This window comes from Diplotaxodon limnothrissa, linkage group LG11 (assembly GCF_057381915.1).
Source record: "Diplotaxodon limnothrissa isolate DT_005_m linkage group LG11, D_limnothrissa_male_GT1.1, whole genome shotgun sequence".
Classification (NCBI taxonomy): domain Eukaryota; kingdom Metazoa; phylum Chordata; class Actinopteri; order Cichliformes; family Cichlidae; genus Diplotaxodon; species Diplotaxodon limnothrissa.
The window spans coordinates 760,236-782,525 of NC_140606.1; the positions used below are offsets into that span (position 1 = coordinate 760,236).

The following is a 22,290-nucleotide window of genomic DNA, read 5'->3' on the forward strand; positions in this document are numbered from 1 at the left end:
GAGTCTGTGTGTGTCTGAGTGTGTGTGTGTGTGTGTGTGTGTGTCTGAGTGTGTGTCTGAGTCTGTGTGTGTGTGTGTGTGTCTGAGTGTGTGTCTGAGTCTGTGTCTGTGTGTGTGTGTCTGAGTGTGTGTCTGAGTCTGTGTGTGTGTGTGTGTGTCTGAGTCTGTGTCTGTGTGTGTGTGTGTCTGAGTCTGTGTCTGAGTCTGTGTGTGTCTGAGTGTGTGTCTGTGTGTGTGTGTGTCTGAGTCTGTGTCTGAGTGAGTCTGTGTGTGTCTGTGTGTGTCTGACTCTGTGTGTGTCTGAGTCTGTGTCTGAGTGTGTGTGTGTCTGTGTGTGTCTGAGTCTGTGTCTGAGTGTGTGTGTGTGTGTGTGTGTCTGAGTGTGTGTCTGAGTGTGTGTGTGTGTGTGTCTGTGTGTGTGTCTGAGTGTGTGTCTGAGTCTGTGTGTGTCTGAGTCTGTGTGTGTCTGAGTGTGTGCGATGCTCCATGGACCTCTGCAGTGAACAGAGTGAACATGTGTGCGGCGTTTACCTCTATGGTGTTATATTTGATGTAGAAGTGGCTCGCAGTCCTGCCCAGGTCTGTGGAGGCGAAGTAGCCGGTGCGCTCGTCGAAGCGGATCATCCTGGCCTTATCCAGCTTCCTGCCCGACTCCACCACCAGATCCTTCCTGTACAGCTCCAAAGCTGGATCCATCTGAGCTCCCGCAGCACGAGAAAGACGTCAGTAACACAACAACTTTGTTTTTCTCTTGTGTTTTCAATACATTTAAATCACAACGTTCATTTATAGTTCAGTTATGACCTGGTCTAACATTTCATACAGCATGTGCTAAGAACCTTGCTGTCACTTCTGAGCAAAGTCTGGATCTCTGAAGTCCTCCAAGAAACCCTGCAGAAACCAACCTTCTACTTTTACACTCGACCTTTCTTCTCTCCTTCCTCGTGTCGGTGCAGCTGCACAGCCAAAGCTGACATGTTTTTAAGTTCCCTTCATGAGCTGCCAGTGCAATCCCCACAGAAAGCTCCACACCGACAGGCCCCTGCACACACGTCACAGTTACAGCCTCCCTCGGCTCGTCAGCTGAACGTGTGCGCAGGTGTGTGTCGGACCCTGATCTTTGATGTAACACAAATAAAAGTATTATTATTGTTCTATTCCTCATTTGGGTGTTTTGTCTTTGCCCCTTCTGGCTGCTGTGGTCCAATCAGCGACCAGCTTTAGGGGGAAGCACTTTTCCACACAGGGCCGTGTAGGTCTGGATTTGGCTCCCACCAAATGAACGCCTTCATTTAGAAACTTTGTGTTACGTGTATCTGTATATCTACATGTGTTTGATGATCTGAAACACTTAAGTGAGACAAACATATAAAAAAAGCACTTTTCCACACCAGTGTACGTCCCCGCCCTCCCCCGGGGACGGCCCCGCCCTCCGGGGATCTGGACCAACCTGAGAGGCTTTGTGGTTGATGCCGTACACCAGCGGGTTGGCCCTCATGCGAACATAAAGGTAGGTGTAGCTGAGCCACTTCACAGCCTCCTCCACGTTGGTGACCGTTCCCAGAGCAATCTGTAGCAGGAGAGAGAACAGCGGCTCACAGACCTCTGTCGCCATCTAATGGACACTACCTGAAAGCACAGCTGCTCCTCTCTACTCTGCCCAGCAACACGTGCTATTAATCCTTTTCTTAAAGATGTAAAACAGCTTCACAGATTTGAAGACAGCTTGTTTCAAACACTATGACCTGAGTCCATGTTAAATGTTAGCTATGTGCTATCCTGGCACCTGTCTGCATGTCATCGCTGCCCTGTTCGGACTGTGGAAGCTAAACTTTGCTCAAAGTGAAGCAGAAGGAAACTGCGTTACCTCAGCGTTGAGGTTATCGGCCAGGCTGTCCAGGAACCGACTCTCTATGGCGTTCTGCTGGGTGAGCAGGGTCAGGTAATGGCTCAGCTTGTCGTGGGTGGTGATGATGGTTCCCTCACCATACTTATCAAACTGCGGACGACCTGCTCTTCCAAAAATCTGCATGACGTCCAGGATGCCCAGATCCACCACGGCGCCGCGCTTGGCATCGTAAATTTGGGTACCCTGCATCAGAGCAGAGACAGGTGTGTGAGTGCAGGCGGGGAGCGCTCAGAGTAACCGAGTGAATCTTTACAGCCTCTCAGCATTCTGAAACTAAAACAACAAATAAAACCACGTTACACTTCAGTGCATGGTCTCACAAGCTGACTGCAGATACGTGAGGCTTTTACAGGAATAACGTTCACATTTGTGAGACACTTAAAGTTACAGAGCCAATTAAAAGCCCTCAACTACTGACTTTAGATGGAATGTGCAAAGTAAAGGACGCTCTGAGCTCCCTCAGGGTAGCAGGCACAAACACATTAAATCCATGAAGGACCTTGATGATGACAGCGTGAGCCGGCAGGTTCACTCCCCAGGCCAAGGTGGCGGTACAGACCAGGACCTTGAGGTGGCCTCTGGAGAACATGCTCTCCATCAGGCTGCGGTCAGAGCGCAGCATGCCAGCGTGGTGGATGCCAAAACCTTCAGGAAACATTTCTTTCATCTGCTTGTTCCTGGAGCGCTGGATCTGAAAGAGACGGTCAAAGAAGGAGTTTCAGAAGGAGTGGAGGCGACTCTCAGACTCTCAGCTGTAAGTGTTCACACAAAACAGCAGCAGCAGTCGGGAATCAAACATTTCCTGTACAGTACATGCAGTAATCAGCCACTGGCAGCCTACTACAGCAGAGTGTAATACATGCACACGGCTGTAGGTCTGCTGCACACTCCAGCAGCATCTGCAGCTCACAGCACATGCACACAGAGTGAGATGTGTGCTGTGACTGACAGCAGCCCTGTGACCCGGCCGGCCACCGGGGGAGTCCTCATCACAAGGCTTTATCTCTCTCTCTGGGCATCTAAATGGAGGTCAGCGCCCAGCAGGCTGCTGCGCGGCAAAGAGAAATCCCATTACTGCCAGCAGCTGTCTGCCTCACACACTCCACGAGTGTTTGGATTGCAGTGATTGTCTGCATTTGTATGCAAACCCTGTGGATACAAGCTGGAGGCTGACTGTGCAGGTAAAATGTCACAGAGGCAAAGCCAAAAACATTTGTTGGTTAGCCTCGGTGACTGATGATTTGTACCACAAGTTACTGCCAGCTTTCACTTGCTCTGTTCAGAATACTGCAGTTTTAATCACACGGCTCTTTTCTTTTTCAGTCTCTTCTCATCTTATTATTATGCTTCAGTGCGTTACTTATTCTGCATGTGGCGCCAAATCACAACCAGAGTCGCCTGAAGGCGGCGAGTCCCAGGGAAAGAAGGAGACGTCTCCATACTGGAGAACAGCGGTCTGACATGTCCCCGAACCGGAGACACTGGAGACGGTTACTCACCCACAGTGACTGAGGAGGTAACGTCTGTGTTGAACACAGATGTCATCTCTGTGATACCCAGTGAGACATCAGTTTAAATTAACTTCTCTTGATCCTCTTAATTTCTCAGGTTGTTTTTCTCGCTGCTCGTCTCTCTGTACGCTGCACTTTGACTTTGAGTAATGGTTCGAGTCCTGCTGTGAAACCTCGACAGCATCTCGACGTTTGAAAGCGGAGGATCTGAGGTCACGCACATCCTCAGTCATGCTCTGTAAATGACATCATCATGAATAAAAGCAATGACGAGAGCACAAAGGGTTTCCTCAGGTCACACACTGAGTGAGCAGTAAGGCCACGCAGGCGTGTTTCTACGTGTATTACAGCCAGTGGCATTTCCCAGTGTGGCCATTAACAAGAGTGCACGTTTAAAAACTGCCACACTGGTTTCAGTTTTCAAACCCTTCCATTCGGTGTGTACGCAGTCATCATGATGCTTTTGTAACTGCACGCGCTCTGATGTGCTGGAAGAACCAAGCTCTGTATAAACACTGTGACCAGAGTGGAAGTGGGAGCTGAGGAAGACTTAGAGGAAGGCTGTGATGCTGTTGGTCTCTGTGATTGTGCTCTCACACACAGACACACAACACTGATCTCAGAACAGCTGTTTGTAATGATCCACACAAAGCTCTGTGTGGTACAGACTGACACACTGGTCTGCAGACGGATCACAGACGTTCCTGAGACACTCTTACTTCCTGCACACGCTCTCACTTCCTGCACACGCGCTCTCACTTCCTGCACACGCTCTCACTTCCTCCACACACGCTCTCACTTCCTCCACACGCTCTCACTTCCTCCACACGCGCTCTCACTTCCTCCACACGCTCTCACTTCCTCCACACGCTCTCACTTCCTCCACACGCGCTCTCACTTCCTGCACACACGCTCTCACTTCCTGCACACACGCTCTCACTTCCTGCACACACTCTCACTTCCTCCACACACGCTCTCACTTCCTCCACACGCGCTCTCACTTCCTCCACACACGCTCTCACTTCCTCCACACGCTCTCACTTCCTGCACACGCGCTCTCACTTCCTCCACACACGCTCTCACTTCCTCCACACACGCTCTCACTTCCTGCACACACTCTCACTTCCTGCACACACGCTCTCACTTCCTCCACACACGCTCTCACGTCCTCCACACGCTCTCACTTCCTGCACACGCTCTCACTTCCTAAACACACGCTCTCACTTCCTCCACACACTCTCACTTCTTCCACACGCTCTCACTTCCTCCACACACGCTCTCTCACTTCCTCCACACACGCTCTCACTTCCTCCACACACGCTCTCACTTCCTCCACACACGCTCTCACTTCCTCCACACGCTCTCACTTCCTCCAAACACACTCTCACTTCCTCCACACACGCTCTCACTTCCTCCACACGCTCTCACTTCCTCCACACACTCTCACTTCCTCCAAACGCACTCTCACTTCCTCCACACGCACTCTCACTTCCTCCACACACACTCTCACTTCCTCCACACGCTCTCACTTCCTCCACACGCTCTCACTTCCTCCACACGCTCTCACTTCCTCCACACACTCTCACTTCCTCCACACACTCTCACTTCCTCCACACGCACTCTCACTTCCTCCACACGCTCTCACTTCCTCCACACACTCTCACTTCCTCCACACGCACTCTCACTTCCTCCACACACACTCTCACTTCCTCCACACGCTCTCACTTCCTGCACACGCTCTCACTTCCTCCACACACGCTCTCACTTCCTCCACACACACTCTCACTTCCTCCACACACACTGAAACATGTTCCTGGTTTCTTTCAAGCAGGTCAAGATGGCGACTCACAGAACCTCCGACCCACCCTGAAATTATTCATGACAGGAGCTTTTCAGCACGTTTGGACGTCCCTGTGTGTCAAACTTGTGCGTCCACAGCTGAGTGCGGACATTTACCTGTGTGGTCAGAAGTCACAGCAACACAACCTGTTTCATGGAAACACACTGTTGTGCGTCCTTCACACTCCCTCTCTGCCTGAGTCACCCACACCAACATCACACAGCAGTGACACAACCACACACTGAGGGATCAGTGGGTCTGTCAGTGCTCGTCCAGGGTCAGTGTCATCACGCCTCCTTTGAAAAATGCTCACTACAAATAAATACGATTGTTTTTCTGAGTAATCACACTTCATCATATGTTGTTCCCTCTGAGTGCGGCGCTCCTGTCTCATGTGACACGAGGCCCCACTGAGCGTCTTGATGCTTCTCCACCATTCACAGGTGACAGATGGACCCTCAGGCCCCCTCCCCCATTCAGATGGTCTTTCCCTCCTTGGCTCCGCCCTCAAACCAGCGTTCCTCCCTGTCCAGGATGTTACATCCTCATCCTTGAAGTGTCCACTGGCCTGCAGGTGTGAACAGAGGCTCTGCTGTGTTGGGCCGTCCGCTCACTGAGCAGTTGCTAAATATGAAAGCCGTATGAATCACATGATATAGATTTCACAGTGCAGTGTTTCTCATTCAATTAAACTTTATTCGTATAGTTGCCTCGAGCTGCTTCATACTGTCCGTAGCTACAATAATACAGAGAAGGGAAGAAGACAGTCGTCCGGGTGCGAAGCTGCACTGGAGAACTGGTCCATGTGCACAACAAGGACTACTGTGGCTACCTTCAGTTCAAGAAGGTGGAGCTGTCCGTCTACAAGATGACCAACTGATTATTGATTATTTATCGCCACAAAGGAGATATATTTGTATTATTTAGTTAGAAAACTGAGTGCATGTAAATCTGAGGGATCTGCAGGCGTCCGGCACGTCGGGGAGGTTTGGGCTCAATCAGTCCTTTCAACCCAAACAAACAAACTAATATATAAATGCATTAATAAATCAGAGCATCTCTTTTAAAACCAGTGAAGCAGAAACATGAAGCTTCTCTCCCGAGGTTTCTCTGACAGCGTGCGGTGGAGTCTTCAGGGTAAGGCTGTGCACTTTCCCAGGGAAGCAGGTAATTGAAATGCTGTGGCTGAGGCTTCTTTTTGAGGTGTCAGAGTGTGTTACAGACATGCTTCCAGCCTCTAATCTAAGGTGAGTTAGTGCTGACGTCTGCTGTGCCATGACCATATTTGAGATGGCAGTGACCTAAGCTCCTGATCAGCTTCCATTAGGCCTGCCGCTGGCTGCAGCTCCTGCTGCACAGCTCCGTCGGTACACAGACAGCAAGCTGCCAGCTCCGCTCACCGTCTCTCACGCCCATGGAGAGAACATCAGCTTACACCACAGCTAAACTAAATTACCCCAAAATTCAAAGAGTGCCTACGTGTAAGTGAAACGGGTTTCAAATTTGTGACAATCCAACTGAGCTCTGCACATCCCTGGTGCTTTGAGTGGTAGCGCACAGTGCTGAAGCCTTGTTAGACGTGGTAGAAACAGGATGCAGCGCACTCCAGCTTCAAAGCTGAGATTTCAAATATCACTGTGAAAATGTGACAAATGACACTTGTGATCAGTGGTGAATGTGCTCTCCCACAGCCCGCTGCTATCACGCTCTATCTTTGCTGTATTGAGCCATGATGGCTAATTGTGGATTTAGTGGCCGTTGATGGCCATGTTTGGTGCTGCAGAGGATACGTCTCCACTCCTCCACACTTCACCTGTCTGCCTGCTGCTGTAGCTCCAGAGAGAAGAAGCACAGTTTATCCAGTTTGCCATATCGCTCAGCTGTTGATCAATACAGGAAGTACTACAGCTGCTTCATACTTCACTCTATGAGTAGACAGTAAATATGTACCAATGAAGTCAGTGCTATCTAATGAGTAAAGCAATAATCCACTTGGTCAGACAGTTGAAGGTGTCAGTGATAGAAACGTGTTTGCTGTCTGAGGCAGCGTTCATAAAAGCCTCCGTGGTTATCACGGTGTCTGTGGTCACATGGCACAGCATCACGGTCAGCAGTGACCTCATCGTCGTACCGGGATACTCACTGTTGTCACACTTTCACCACCCGACGTGCTCATCAGCACATGCTGTAAGACCAAGATGGCGCCGCGGATGGTCGCCCTGGTGCTTCAGTGCGTTACTTTTGTTTTGTTTTTGTGCATTTTCTCTGTGTCTGGGCACTCCTCTGGATACTCGTACACCAGAGAAGAGCTCCTTAACTACAGGACTACAACGCCTGTGGATTTATTTCCAATATTTGTCGCATCTGCGGCAGATTTACTGCTGACTCTGATCAGGAAAGCGAGACGCCGAAAGAGAGGGAAGCGAGCCGGCGCACTCGTGCGTTTGAGGAGACGCGGACTGCGAACTGCTCTTCCTGGGATCTTCCTTTCTAATGTACGCTCACTCGGCAATAAGATTGACGAACTGGCCCTGATGAGAAGCATGAACAGAGACTTTGCCTCCTCCTGTGTCTTATGTTTTACGGAGTCGTGGCTCAGTGAGAACATCCCGGACTACGCGCTCAAGCTGGAGGGCTTCCATCTGCTGCGCGCGGACCGGCAGGCCGCTCTCTCCGGTAAGTCCAAAGGTGGAGGTCTCTGCTTCTACATCAATAGTGGCTGGTGCACAGATGTGACAGTGATTGCTCAGCACTGCTCTCCCTCTCTGGAATATCTTTTTATCCACTGCAAACCGTTTTATTCTCCGCGGGAGTTTGCTTCATTCATCCTGGCCGCTGTTTACATCCCGCCAGACGCAGATGCGCAGGCAGCTCAGTGCGCACTCGCAGGGCAGATTCTCCACATGGAGCGGACATTCCCGGACTCTCTCATCATTGCTCTTGGGGACTTTAACAAAGCCAATCTGAGCCATGAGCTTCCAAAATACAAGCAGTATATTAAATGCCCGACCAGAGAGGAGAGGACATTAGACCACTGTTACAGCACGATCAGCGGGGCCTATCGCGCGGTGCCCCGCGCTTCACTCGGACTTTCTGACCACGTCATGATCCACCTAATCCCCGCGTACAGACAGAGGCTGAAGCTCTCCAAACCTGTCGTGAGGACCAAAAAACTGTGGAGCAACGAGGCTGTGGAGGAGCTTCGCACGTGTTTGGAGACCACAGACTGGGACACATTGAAGGCTGCTTCTAACAGCTTGGACGAGTTTACGGACACTGTCACCTCCTATATCCACTTCTGTGAGGACAGCATTGTGCCATCACGCACCAGGGTGAGTTATAACAATGACAAACCCTGGTTTACTCCTAAACTCAAAAAGCTGTGGCTGGAAAAGAGAAAGGCGTTCAGAAGCGGAGACAGGGACTGCTACAGAGAGGCCAAGTACAGGTTCACTAAAGAAGTGGACATTGCTAAACATCAGCACTCTGAGAAGATGCAGCAGCAGATCTCAGAGAATGACTCGGCCTCTGTGTGGAAAGGTTTTAGGAATATCACCAACTACAAGCCTAAAACCCCCCACTCCACTGATGACTTGCTCTTGGCCAACACCCTTAACGACTTCTACTGCCGTTTAGACGAGCCATCAGGCAGCCTTCACACCTCCAACGGCCCCAACAATAGAGACACTTTGGACACTAATTCCCCCACCTCTCCCCCCTCCATAGAGCCATCACCACCTTCAAACACTTCACATACAACACCCCCCTCCTCACCCCACACAAAAGAGGATTTCACACCACCTCCTCCGACCACAACTCTTCATATTCATGAAGCAGATGTGAGGAAGCAGTTTAAGAACCTGAATGCTCGGAAAGCTCCCGGCCCAGACGGTGTGTCTCCTGCCACCCTCAGACACTGTGCAAACGAGCTGGCCCCAGTGTTTTCTGGCATCTTCAACTCCTCACTGCAGGCATGTCATGTGCCTGCCTGCTTCAAGTCCTCCACCATAATCCCTGTCCCCAAGAAACCTAGGATCACTGGACTAAATGACTACAGACCCGTGGCTCTGACATCTGTGGTCATGAAGTCTTTTGAGCGCCTGGTTCTCTCCCATCTCAGGACCCTCACGGCCCCCCTCCTGGACCCCCTGCAGTTTGCATACAGAGCCAACAGGTCTGTAGACGACGCCATCAACATGGCCCTACACTTCATCCTGCAGCATCTGGACTCCCCAGGAACCTACGCCAGGATCCTGTTTGTGGACTTCAGCTCTGCCTTCAACACCATCCTTCCAGACCATCTCCGAGACAAGCTTTCCCAGATGAATGTGCCTGATCCCATCTGCCGGTGGATCACTGACTTCCTGACGGACAGGAAGCAGCACGTGAGGCTGGGGAAGAATGTCTCGGACTCTCGGACCATCAGCACCGGCTCCCCTCAGGGCTGTGTTCTTTCTCCTCTGCTCTTCTCCCTGTACACCAACTGCTGCACCTCCACCCACCAGTCTGTCAAGCTAATCAAGTTTGCAGATGACACCACCGTTATTGGACTCATCTCGGACGGGGATGAGTCTGCCTACAGGAGGGAGGTTGAACGTCTGGTGTCCTGGTGCAGCCACAACAACCTGGTGCTGAATGCCCAGAAGACAGTGGAGATTATTGTGGACTTCAGGAAGCACACAGCCCCACTCCCCCCCATCATCCTGACTGACACCCCCATCACCTCTGTGGACTCATTCCGCTTCCTGGGTACCACCATCACCCAGGACCTGAAGTGGGAGCCCACCATCACCTCCGTCATCAAGAAAGCCCAGCAGAGGATGTACTTCCTGAGGCAGCTGAAGAAATTCAACCTGCCAACACGGACGATGATGCAATTCTACACCGCAATCATCGAGTCCATCCTCACCTCCTCCATCACCGTGTGGTACGCTGGAGCCACTATCAGGGACAAACAGAGACTGCAGCGTGTTGTGCGCTCTGCTGAGAAGGTGATTGGCTGCAGACTCCCATCTCTGCAGGACCTGTACACCTCCAGGACACTGCGGCGTGCAGCTCGGATCTCAGCTGACCCTTCTCACCCTGGACACAGTCTGTTTGACCTGCTCCCCTCAGGCAGGAGGCTCCGGTCCATTCGCACCAGAACCTCTCGCCATAAGAACAGTTTCTTCCCCTCTGCTGTTGGACACATGAACAATAACCATATGACTGTCCCCACCACTAACACATGACCCTACGCTGTGTTCACTGCATCATTCCATGTTTGGCACTGATCACCACCTGCACTCATGTATATATCTTTCAACGTAGCACTCTTAATTCTTATTCTCATGTATATATCTCATGTATATCTCATGCACATATCTTTCCACGTAGCACTTTTAATTCTTATCCCTACTTTTATTTTTTCATGTCTATTTAAGTGCTATTTATGACAGCATGTTTGCACTGAAGCACCGCAGCAATTTCCTAATGTTGTAAACCTGCTCAACATTTGGCAATAAACCCCTTTCTGATTCTGATTCTGATTCTGTACGTGAGATGTTACCCAATGCTGTTCAGCAGCAGGACGAGTGATCGGGCTCTGCTGGAGTTATCAGAGATCTCTGTGAGAGTTCTTAAATCTTTAAACTTCCCTCACCACCATCTGCTGTAAGCACGCAGAAACATGACAGGCGTGCGAAATAAGGACTTAATTGGCTGCAACGTCTAGAACAATACGAGAGAAAGAGCCCAGCTGGGACTGGTTTCCAGTAAAACTGGGTCCTGTAAGTGATGTTAAGAGCATTTCCTCTGATGTTCCTTACTGCTATCAGCTCCTCTCACAGCACCGCCCGCGTACAGTCACAGTTTGGGCGATGACCAAGCTAAACGTTTCAGTCAGGTAATGCAGCGCTGCATCAGAGTCTGCCCTCATGGCAGCTGCCGCCTCACTCATGAGAACAATCATGGATGGGTCCGCTCAAAGCTGACCCCACAGAAGGAGCTGCTTACTGACCTACAGGTTACCACAGCCTCCAGAAACACCATTACTAACACAGTGTGCTGTTTGGAGGTTTGCAGTGTTCACAAGATGCCCCAGATCCAGGAGGCACACGGTCAGGGCTCGGCGGAAGGTGCTGCGGTCAGATGATGATGTTTGGGGGAAGAGAAAATCCCAGTGTCCCCACAGTCAAGCACAGAGGTGGACGCTTGATGCTGACTTCACTGGATGAGGGGGCAACAACAGGGCCACGTATGACATCCTGGACACGAACCTTCAGCCAGAACCCTGAAGATCTGTGGTGGCATCAGCATGATAAGGACCAAGACACAAAGAAGTAGCTGAGGAAGAGTCAGGGAGCATCCCGGCCAGCCTACATCCACCTCTGGCACCTGAAGCTTCAAGGTGCCAGAGGTGGATGTAGAGGAACGCTCTCCTGAGATGTGAGCAGGGCTGATGACCTGCTACAGGAAACATCTCACCACTATGTTCGCCCACAAGGCTACTGGTTGCACCGAGTGGTGTTTTGCTTGGTGATCGAATACTCATTTCACTGCATGACGTGAAAATGTGCCTCTGTGTGTACTGCGGCTGATGCTCTCTCCGTTCAAATGAAACTACAGACACTGTTAGTGAGTCACGTCCATCAGGGGTTAACCCCCCCAGGCCACGGGTTTCAGCACTGCTGAAAAATAAATGTTGCTTGAAGACAAATATGATCCTGGTCCTTTGTTCCTGAACATTGGAGGTGGCACAGCAAAACAGCGAACACTCCAGTCAGCTGTTTAAATGCTGATGAAGAAGCAATTAAACAGGAAAACGGACTTGCTATGCAGTGCCATGATAGCATGCAAGGCTGCTCCCTCAGGCTATGAGACTGCAGATGAGCTGCAAACAGAGGAGGCGTTTGCAGAAGCACTGCTGGACAAAGCTGCCTTTGTTTTTAAGGCTGCTGTTTCCGTGCTGTCAGTCCACGGTGTCACTCCTGCTTCCAGCAGCGTTTCAGGTGCGGCTCTTTGTTGTTGATCACTGCAGTGGGTAACTGGTTGGGCACAGTGACAGGCTGTCACAGATCTGTCACTACGAAAGCAGCAGCAGTGGACTCGACTTGTAAAAATAGCACCAAATGAAAGAAAATGGAGACATTAATGAGCACAGTCGGGTGTTGCTGTAGAGTCCCTGGAGGCTTTGCACTCAGAGGCGTGAGTGTGTCTGCATCTGTGTATGTTGTCAAACAAAGTGACAGGGAAGCAGCACATCTGAAGGCCGGAGAAGAGCGAGCTTCAAAGAGAAGCCGATACACTCGTTCGCTGTTCTCTAGCAGTGATCTGGTCCCTCAGTTCATGTGAATGTATGCTTTGACAAACACTGCTCCGGCATGCCGAGCTGGCCACTGTTGGCCACAGTGTGAAAGGGGTGTTACGCCCCCGCTGTGTCAGAAAACACGACGGGTCTGTAGAATAAGTGTAATGGACTCACGGGGCCACTAGGTGGCTCTTATCCTCCATAACAACTCTGCTTCCCTTTGAAAGCAGCCACATGGTTTCATGTCTCACAGCTGGATTCGTACAACATGGTGGGGGCGCAGAGGGGGGGGCAGGGGAGAGAGTGCGGACTGTCAAAGTCGAGCAAATGAAAGTCAGAGAGGCTTTGACTCCTCTCAGGTGGGAGCTTCAGGTTTCCTGCACAGCTTATGCTGCAAACTCATTTATTGTCTATTCAAACATGTTTCTTCTAATCTGTGATTCATATACTTCAATTTATCAAGTGATGGATTTCAAAACTGTCAACGTGGCAGCAACACTTCCTGCACAGCATAGTACTGTCTACAACACTGTATATTATTACTGAAGAAGAGAACTGAGAGTCGATGAGCCTAATAAACCCATCTGTAGATGATATTCTCCAAACTCCTCAGTAAACTGCAGGGTGACATATTCCCTCATCATCCTCACTCACACTCTGCTACAGCACAACATCATTAATAAATGCACCTTTACCCATGTTTGAGATTCAGCTGTATCAGGAGACTTTGTGTCTATAAGTCAGAAATATGTCATGTTTCTGCAGTAAAGCACGTTATCCCAGCATATCTCATGTTGTTATCATAAACATGGAGCCCTATCCAGAAACTCACCAGAATTATGAAAACATACAGACAGAATAAACTGTAGATATTGGTTACATTTTATTAGTTCGTCATTTATCCAGGTAAAAAATCTGACCTGGCATCATGGCAGCAAAAGTCAAAACGCACATTAGCCAGCAAGTGGAAACAGAGTTTGTGCTTTGTTTTAATTTGCCTCTATATCAGGACAATATCAGGAACAAAGTAACAGCTGGCTCCAAATATTTGTAACACATGAAGTGTATGCAAAAAAGCAACGTCTGAAAACTAATTAGGTTCACTACCAGGGGCGGATCTAGAGGGGGGCATGGGGTGGCATGTGCCACCCTAGCTTTGCATATGACAGTGTTGTTTATTAAAATAAGACAGCATTAACACTTTGAGCCTGGCTACATAACACTGAATATATTACATGCTTCTGATTGTGCCAGAGCACATTTGAATCAACACCAAGGGCATTTCAGATTTGACACAGGTGGTTGTTACGCTCTGTAAATGGACTGAAGGTGAGAGTGATTAACCCTCTGGGGTCCACGGACACGCCGCACCTCCAAATCACACTGATTTAAGCTAACACAGCAACAAGCTGCAGCCACACGGAGTCTCGGATTCATGAGTGCTGAAAGTTGGGACTTCAGAGGATATACAAGTTCTTAAATTTTATTGACAGGCCATTAAATCCAGAGCTATGATTAAAAATATATGTTTTTTCTAAATACGTCACGTTTAGTGCAGAAGGACGGGTTTAAAAAGGACAGTGTGACAACAGTAAACACAGAAACAAACTTTTGTTTACTGGCACAAATAATTTGTGGTGCATCTCATTGTGACGCCTGATTGTTCTCTCACTTTAGTTATTGTAATAGTTTTAAGAAAATGTTAAAGATGCCAGATGTGCTGGCTGCATTTTTAGATAAATAGTTGTTTTATGAATTTATTGTTCATACGTGTTTTCAAATTTTACAGTTTATGTTTGCAATCCAAGTTATTAAAACAATTCACTCAACATGTCTGTGGGCTAAACTACTACCAGGATTTGATGTTTTTGTGTGATTTCAGATCAGTTGTGTTACTGCAGCATGACGATGAAACAATCAGTGTAGATTCACACTGAGCTGATGAAATGAGACCAAACAACATACAAAAAAGGAGCAACGATGTGCGGTCGAGCTCCCCAGAGGGTGAACCCAACACATCCTGAAAAAGGAGGTTTACATTTCTGTTCAAGATTTCTGACATTTTGTGTAAATTTCAGCAACAACTTGATGTTTTCTAACAAAGTGAAACTTCAGTTATCCCTGTGTTTGTAAGTAACCGCCCATGCTGTGCAGCTTTCTGCATTTGATACTTATTGGGCTCCACACATGTGCGTGTGTTACCTAACTTAGATGTTTCATTATGGAAAATAATCCCGTTATAGAAACGTGTGTATACTGACTGCATTGAATCATTTGAACCACATGTAACACCTGCATATGTGTTTTTAATAAAAGGCAACGCCTGTAGATCCGGCCCTGTTCACTCCCAGCATCAGTGTGGATCGAACAGCTGACTCGCTGAAGCTCGAACAGGAGACACGAGTAAATGATCCTTTCTGAGGAGAGTAAACGACGTCTCTTCAGGGAAGCTCTTCTTTATTTTAGTGAGACGATGGCACACCTCGTGTTTCAGAACATAGAACTGTAAAGCCAAGAATACACACACTCGATCCAACAGCATGGATCTAAAGTAGTTCTTTAAAAAGACTCTTTTCATTCGAGAGCACACCACACGTCCTGTGTAACTAGATTAGACTGTAGTGGCACATTCAGATATCGAGCTTGACTGACAGCCTCTTCAAACCCCAGATAAAGCCAATTAAATAATACAGACGGAAGACGGGAAAACGGAGCGACTTTTAAAGCTGGATAAATAAACGCTGATTATACGTCTGACCTTATAGGGGCTTTATTCACCACATATGCATATTGGAGATTAAAAAAAAACACCTATAAATATTAATGTGGGGCAATTTGCAGTGTGCAAATAAGCAGTGCATTATCTCTGTGTGGGCTTAGAGTCGAGTCAGCCCCGTGCCCCTTCCTTCACCAGAGCAAGTCTGACTGACAAACACTCAAAGATGAACTAATGGAACGGATAATACTCATTATGTTGGGACAGGGGCAAAACCATTTTCAGCTGGTGCACATAAAACTTCCTGCGTGCACAGAAACTAAAGGAACAGTTACACAATTGCTTTTTAAGTACTGCTTCAAAGACTAACCAGGCCACAGCGCATCGCTTCAGTCCCCCGACGTAATCTCTCGTCGCTATTTCCAGTTTTAGAAAGCATGAAAAGTGATCTGATTTGTATACATAACCCATTTAAATAGAAAGAAGATTAGAGACACATCAATCTTGGCTGAGCCCCGGGGAACAGAGGAAAAGGTTACTAAATTTATCACTCTGCCTTCCCAGGCAGGAGATTTAAATATGGGACTTGGCATCTGACTGACCGTCCTCGGAGGGAAAATATAGCTCCACCTCTGTGTACCCTCACAGCACAAAGACCATTAATTACACGCACGCACGCCATCGGTGTTCCACCCTCACGCCTGCGCTCGCACGCATTATGGTGTCAAAGCTAAACAGTGTTGGGGGAAAATGAAACCCGTGCTTCTCTATATTACCTCATGGTTGCCAGACGGCGTCCCACAGCCGGGCGTGTGGAGCCCCCTGGTCTCTGTTGCAAACTGTTTGCATTATATTCATCTAACACACACGATGTGGTTTCCTGTCTGCAGGTTCAAAGTCTCTAACTGCCCTAAAGTCTGTAACCAAGTTTGTTAGAGAGCTAGTTGTCTCAGTGTTAGGGAACCGGACACACCCGATTACTGCATTAGGCTCTGGGCTCGTGTGCGAGCAGCGCACTAATCACTAATCAATCTACCAGTGAAACCTGCAGCTCTTTAATCATTCCTGGCAGTGTTGCTGCCTTTTCCTGTTTGTTCTCATGAAGTATTTGTCTTGGAATAAAATGAGGAACGTCACTTTTCTTCTCCAATTAGTCTGCAAAACATTCCTCCATAACGTGTGATGTGCTGCTCTGCAGGTTTGCCCCACTTGATCCTCCAGGCTGTGAAAATGCTGAATCTAAAAATACCTCATCACACACCCTGACAGCGCTGTGCTGTCTTTAATCAGCCACATGCATTCAACATTTACTAGATGTATCTGAAGGTTCTCGCTGAACACGATCACATGAAACGATGTGTGGACACTTGTTACCTGTTTCTCACACTGGCCGTAGTCTGACCCTTGGTCTGGTTGAAAGAAACAAATCTCTCCACGGTTCTTCGCCATCTCGATGAGCCCCATGGCCGTCCTCACTGTGGCATTACGAGCATGGACAAACACCATCACCTGGGCACAAACACACGGCTTCAACACACCAGAATATTAACACAGCCCAGTGACACAGAGACGCTTTAGTAATCTCGCTGCACCGTTACAGCCACGCTGAGTTCAGCTCGAACAGAGCAGTGAGACACTCGGCGAGCCTGGGGGGGTCTTAAAGAAAATCACGTCAATTAATATATGTCACAGCCACTTCCTGACAATTCATTACTGAGAGAAGAAGAAGGATCGCTGGCTGAGCAGTAAGCTCTAGACTGTAGCAGTGAAACCGTCCAACCACAAACACATGTGTGCAGCACGTTTCATGTTTTGGACAATCAAACCGGCTTACATGGTGTCAGAGACTACAGAAAAGTTCATATCAGCTTTGCCTCTGAGGGAAGCAATCGGACAAAGAGGGGGAAGCTCGGAAAACCGGAGCGTGTATGTGGGCTGCTTGGAAAAAAGATGCAGACAGGATAACAACAGTCCTCAATAGGCTGCTCAACTCCTGCAGCAGATGGAAGCTAAACGGTAAAGTCTGAATTCACAGCTCTCCTGTTCCCAACAGGCTGCAGAGTGGAAGCAGAATGAGTGGAGGGGGTGGGTGGATGGGGAAGGAGGGGGAGGTAAAACCGGGGGAGATAAGGACTTGAGAGAATTTAGATAACAGGTGTTCATTCCAAAAGGTTCACACAAAATATTTACTGCAGCACGGTTGCTATTCATGAAAAAGTTCAGGGAAATATTTGGGAGGAAAAGATTGTGGCGCTACACCAACATCACTCCACACGGGTGGTGTTAGGAAGCATGCATGCTGCTGGGCTTTAGGGCTAAAGCAATCAGGAAGTACAGGCATGCAGAAAAAATGACTCTTCAACAGAGTGCGGGCACTGAAGAGCTGAGAGATGCTACAAATACACGTTCAGACTGGATGCCTCAGGCGGAGCTCAGTCCGTGGGTTACACACAGTATAACACAGGCTCGATGAATCCTGTGTCCCCACCAAAGCCCACACACCTGGGTCAAACACAAAGAAAAGCCCTTACCTGGTGACCTGCCTTCACCTGTTCCAGAACTTTGTTATAACAAACCTCCTCCATGTCATGGATCTGCTGGATCTGAACAGGAAGCACAGTGAACAGGATACAATCACAGCTCTTAGCACTTCTAAACATTACCAGTCCTATTTTTCTGTACATCCATCTTAAATGTTCATACCTTGTTGTTGGTTTTGATGCCAACAAAGGTCTGTCCCAGAGGCACTGGTCTGAAGCGACCGTCGAAGAAGAAGAGACCAATATATGGGTTGACATGTAGGAAGGTGGCCACATCCAGATAGTTAGGCAGGGTAGCAGACAGTCCCAGAATCCTGATCATGCTCTGGGTGGACTCCACCTAAACCCAAAACCACATACTGTTGTAGTTAGACCAGAGTCCATCTGGGTTTAATCTAGGCACAAAGAAAGGTTAAAATAATACCAGTTTCACAGGTGCACGCCACCTTCTCATCTTTTCTGACTCATTTTCACTAGTTCTGAATTTGGCTAGAATCAGTGTGAGTGCTGATAGCATGAGGTGATACCTGGACCCTGCAGAGGATGCTCAGGCAGTCCAACAGCTGCAGGATGGCACATCAATACATGTCGTTGCAGGAAGGTTTGTCTCCCAGTGTTACATTTATATTGTTGATTGTCATTTATGCTTAGAAATATTTACCGTAATTGTCGGGCTATAAGCCGCTACTTTTTGCACAAGCTTTGAACCCTGCGGCTTTTAGTCAGGTGCTTCTTTTCTATGGATTGTCCGTGATTTTTGTCATATCGTAAGAGGATTTGTTTTGTTTGTTCCTCTGTTGTACGGCACTACGTTGCCTGGCGGAAGGGCATGTGATCAGACACACAGTATCGGGGTTCAAGAGTGGTATGTTGGTCACATGTCCGTCCGCCAGGCAACGTAGTGCCGTACAAGTAGCGCGAAATACAAACTTCAAAGTAGCACTACTCGTTCAGCGGGAGGCGTGGATGACGAGCAGCGATAAACTTGCGAAAAGCAAGTTATGCTCAACTCCACCGGTGGATTCTGACAGCGTGGAAAAGTGTGAAAACATCCACGATCACCAGCGGATTTCGAAGGGCTGGACTGCTGCATGATGGAGAGGAGGACACCGCCACGGCCCTTCTGAGGGTGTTCGACTCTGACAACAAGGATTTGTTTGGTTTTGAAAGTGACAACGAAGGAGAGAAGCTGAGAGTGGATGACGAAGCCATCCTGAGCCTGTTTGTCTCCGACACTGGAGAAGAGGACTTTGGTGGTTTCAGTGGCAGGAAGAAGAGAAAGATGGTGAATGACTGACTTTTCTTCTTGTTAAAGCCGTGTCACTGCACCTGAGCCTGAAAGGTAGGCCGAATCTATTTTTCTGGTGTGCTGTAGGTTATTGTTATGTACTACATTTGTTACTCATTTATGAAGCACAGTACATGTTTCGTACTTGTAATTACCGCTACTTGTACATATACCTAAAAAGTTATGCAAATATGTACCCATAACTTGTTTTTCAAAATATTAATAAAAGGGGTGTGTCTCCAAACAGCCATCTCTTTCCTGACAATTTGCTTTGTGCATATTCTCTTACATATGATGAGTCAACATTGAAACACCTGCGGCTTTTAGTCAGGTGCAGCTAATGTATGTACAAAACAGGATTTCCCCTGATTCTAGCTTGTGCGGCTAATATTCAGGTGCGCTCTGTAGTCCGGGAAATACGGTAACCATGTGTGCTTAGAGGTGTATAATCGATTGTGTAGTGATAGGATGTGTGATCTTTAGCAGTCTGCAAAGGCTTGGTGTGCATTCCAGAGTGTTCTGGCATTCACACCCACACCCTGGGAGCACGGGAGAGGGCGTACCTGCTCTTATTGTTTTATGGCAGGATAAACGTGTCTATGTCTGTTTTAGTCTAAGTGCCTTTTGTTTAGATGAACTGTTGGACTTCCAAACCAGCAGGGTTAGGGAAGTCTTTATGGGGTCACACTCTGACCCCCCCCACACACACACACACTTACACAACGCACAGGCAAGGTACTCTTTGTGTGTATGTAGACGTCGTATGTTAATGAACCTATGTACAGTGGGGCAAAAAAGTATTTAGTCAGCCACCGATTGTGCAAGTTCCCCCACCTAAAATGATGACAGAGGTCAGTAATTTGCACCAGAGGTACACTTCAACTGTGAGAGACAGAATGTGAAAAAAAAAATCCATGAATCCACATGGTAGGATTTGTAAAGAATTTATTGGTAAATCAGGGTGGAAAATAAGTATTTGGTCAATAACAAAAATACAACTCAGTACTTTGTAACATAACCTTTGTTGGCAATAACAGAGGTCAAACGTTTACTATAGGTCTTTACCAGGTTTGCACACACAGTAGCTGGTATTTTGGCCCATTCCTCCATGCAGATCTTCTCGAGAGCAGTGATGTTTTGGGGCTGTCGCCGAGCAACACGGACTTTCAACTCCCGCCACAGATTTTCTATGGGGTTGAGGTCTGGAGACTGGCTAGGCCACTCCAGGACTTTCAAATGCTTCTTACGGAGCCACTCCTTTGTTGCCCGGGCGGTGTGTTTTGGATCGTTGTCATGTTGGAAGACCCAGCCTCGTTTCATCTTCAAAGTTCTCACTGATGGAAGGAGGTTTTGGCTCAAAATCTCACGATACATGGCCCCATTCATTCTGTCCTTAACACGGATCAGTCATCCTGTCCCCTTGGCAGAAAAACAGCCCCATAGCATGATGTTTCCACCCCCATGCTTCACAGTAGGTATGGTGTTCTTGGGATGCAACTCAGTATTCTTCTTCCTCCAAACACGACGAGTTGAGTTTATACCAAAAAGTTCTACTTTGGTTTCATCTGACCACATGACATTCTCCCAATCCTCTGCTGTATCATCCATGTGCTCTCTGGCAAACTTCAGACGGGCCTGGACATGCACTGGCTTCAGCAGCGGAACACGTCTGGCACTGCGGGATTTGATTCCCTGCCGTTGTAGTGTGTTACTGATGGTGACCTTTGTTACTTTGGTCCCAGCTCTCTGCAGGTCATTCACCAGGTCCCCCCGTGTGGTTCTGGGATCTTTGCTCACCGTTCTCATGATCATTTTGACCCCACGGGATGAGATCTTGCGTGGAGCCCCAGATCGAGGGAGATTATCAGTGGTCTTGTATGTCTTCCATTTTCTGATGATTGCTCCCACAGTTGATTTTTTCACACCAAGCTGCTTGCCTATTGTAGATTCACTCTTCCCAGTCTGGTGCAGGTCTACAATACTTTTCCTGGTGTCCTTCGAAAGCTCTTTGGTCTTGGCCATGGCGGAGTTTGGAGTCTGACTGTTTGAGGCTGTGGACAGGTGTCTTTTATACAGATGATGAGTTCAAACAGGTGCCATTCATACAGGTAACGAGTGGGGGACAGAAAAGCTTCTTACAGAAGACGTTACAGGTCTGTGAGAGCCAGAGATTTTCCTTGTTTGAGGTGACCAAATACTTATTTTCCACCCTGATTTACCAATAAATTCTTTACAAATCCTACCATGTGGATTCATGGATTTTTTTTCACATTCTGTCTCTCACAGTTGAAGTGTACCTCTGGTGCAAATTACTGACCTCTGTCATCATTTTAGGTGGGGGAACTTGCACAATCGGTGGCTGACTAAATACTTTTTTGCCCCACTGTATATTCATGTAACCTCAATAAAAGAGCAGTGTTACGGGGGAGCAGACGAGAGCGACTGGGGTCAAGCGAAGGAACGGCGCTTGTCCGGTTCTCTCCCGTGCACGGGAAACATAAAGAACTTTGCCTACTCGTGTCTTGCTTTGCTGTGTAATTAAATTGTCCTTAACGTTCCAGCGACTAGGTTTATGCTACAAACCTATGACCCAGCACAGTCTCAAGAGCGTGGAGGAGAGTCCAAGAGACCAGTAGCTACTCTAGACAAGTCTTATTGGAGACAGAGTGGACCTTTGGTAGCGTGTAGTGCCTGCGTGGCACTCAGCGGTGATGCTGGGCTGTCCGGGTTGTATCTCATGTTTCATGATGACACCCTACAACCCTACACTCAGCCTTCAACCAAATGATAAAAACTGATGGTCACTTGGTGCACCCTGAAGCCGTGTTTCAGGTCATCATCGGCATCCCAGAAAGAGATACTGACTGACCACGGCAGGTCGTTCATGTCTCGCGCACTAAGAGACCCGTGTGAATGATTAAATGTGCTCGGCCCAGCGTCTACCACCCGCAGACTGACCGCTTGGTGAAGCAGCTGAACAAGGCTTTAAAGTCCATGATTCGTAAGTTCATTGACGAGGATAAATGCAACCCTCTGTTGTTTGCAGTGCGGGAGGTGCCCCAGGCCTCCACAGGATTTTCTCAGTTACTGTTGGGCAGGAAGCCGTGGGGGGGCTTAATTAAAGAAAACTGGGAGGAAGTTCCAAGCCTGGCTATAAACCAGATTCAGTACATCCTGGACCTCCTGGGAATTGTTCAC

General features: G+C 48.3%; 1 protein-coding gene across 1 annotated transcript in view; it reads right to left on the reverse strand.

Moving 5' to 3' along the window:
* ascc3 (activating signal cointegrator 1 complex subunit 3) overlaps window positions 1-22,290 on the reverse strand; it is a 158,477-nt gene that overhangs the window by 45,712 nt on the left and 90,475 nt on the right. The window contains exons 13-19 of the mRNA XM_085366077.1: window positions 17,968-18,144; window positions 17,796-17,867; window positions 16,639-16,773; window positions 2,409-2,600; window positions 1,868-2,092; window positions 1,451-1,570; window positions 532-696 (exon numbers count right to left, since the gene is read on the reverse strand). Of these exons, the coding sequence (XP_085222203.1) occupies window positions 532-696; window positions 1,451-1,570; window positions 1,868-2,092; window positions 2,409-2,600; window positions 16,639-16,773; window positions 17,796-17,867; window positions 17,968-18,144 (1,086 nt within the window). The remainder of the gene's footprint in view (window positions 1-531; window positions 697-1,450; window positions 1,571-1,867; window positions 2,093-2,408; window positions 2,601-16,638; window positions 16,774-17,795; window positions 17,868-17,967; window positions 18,145-22,290) is intronic.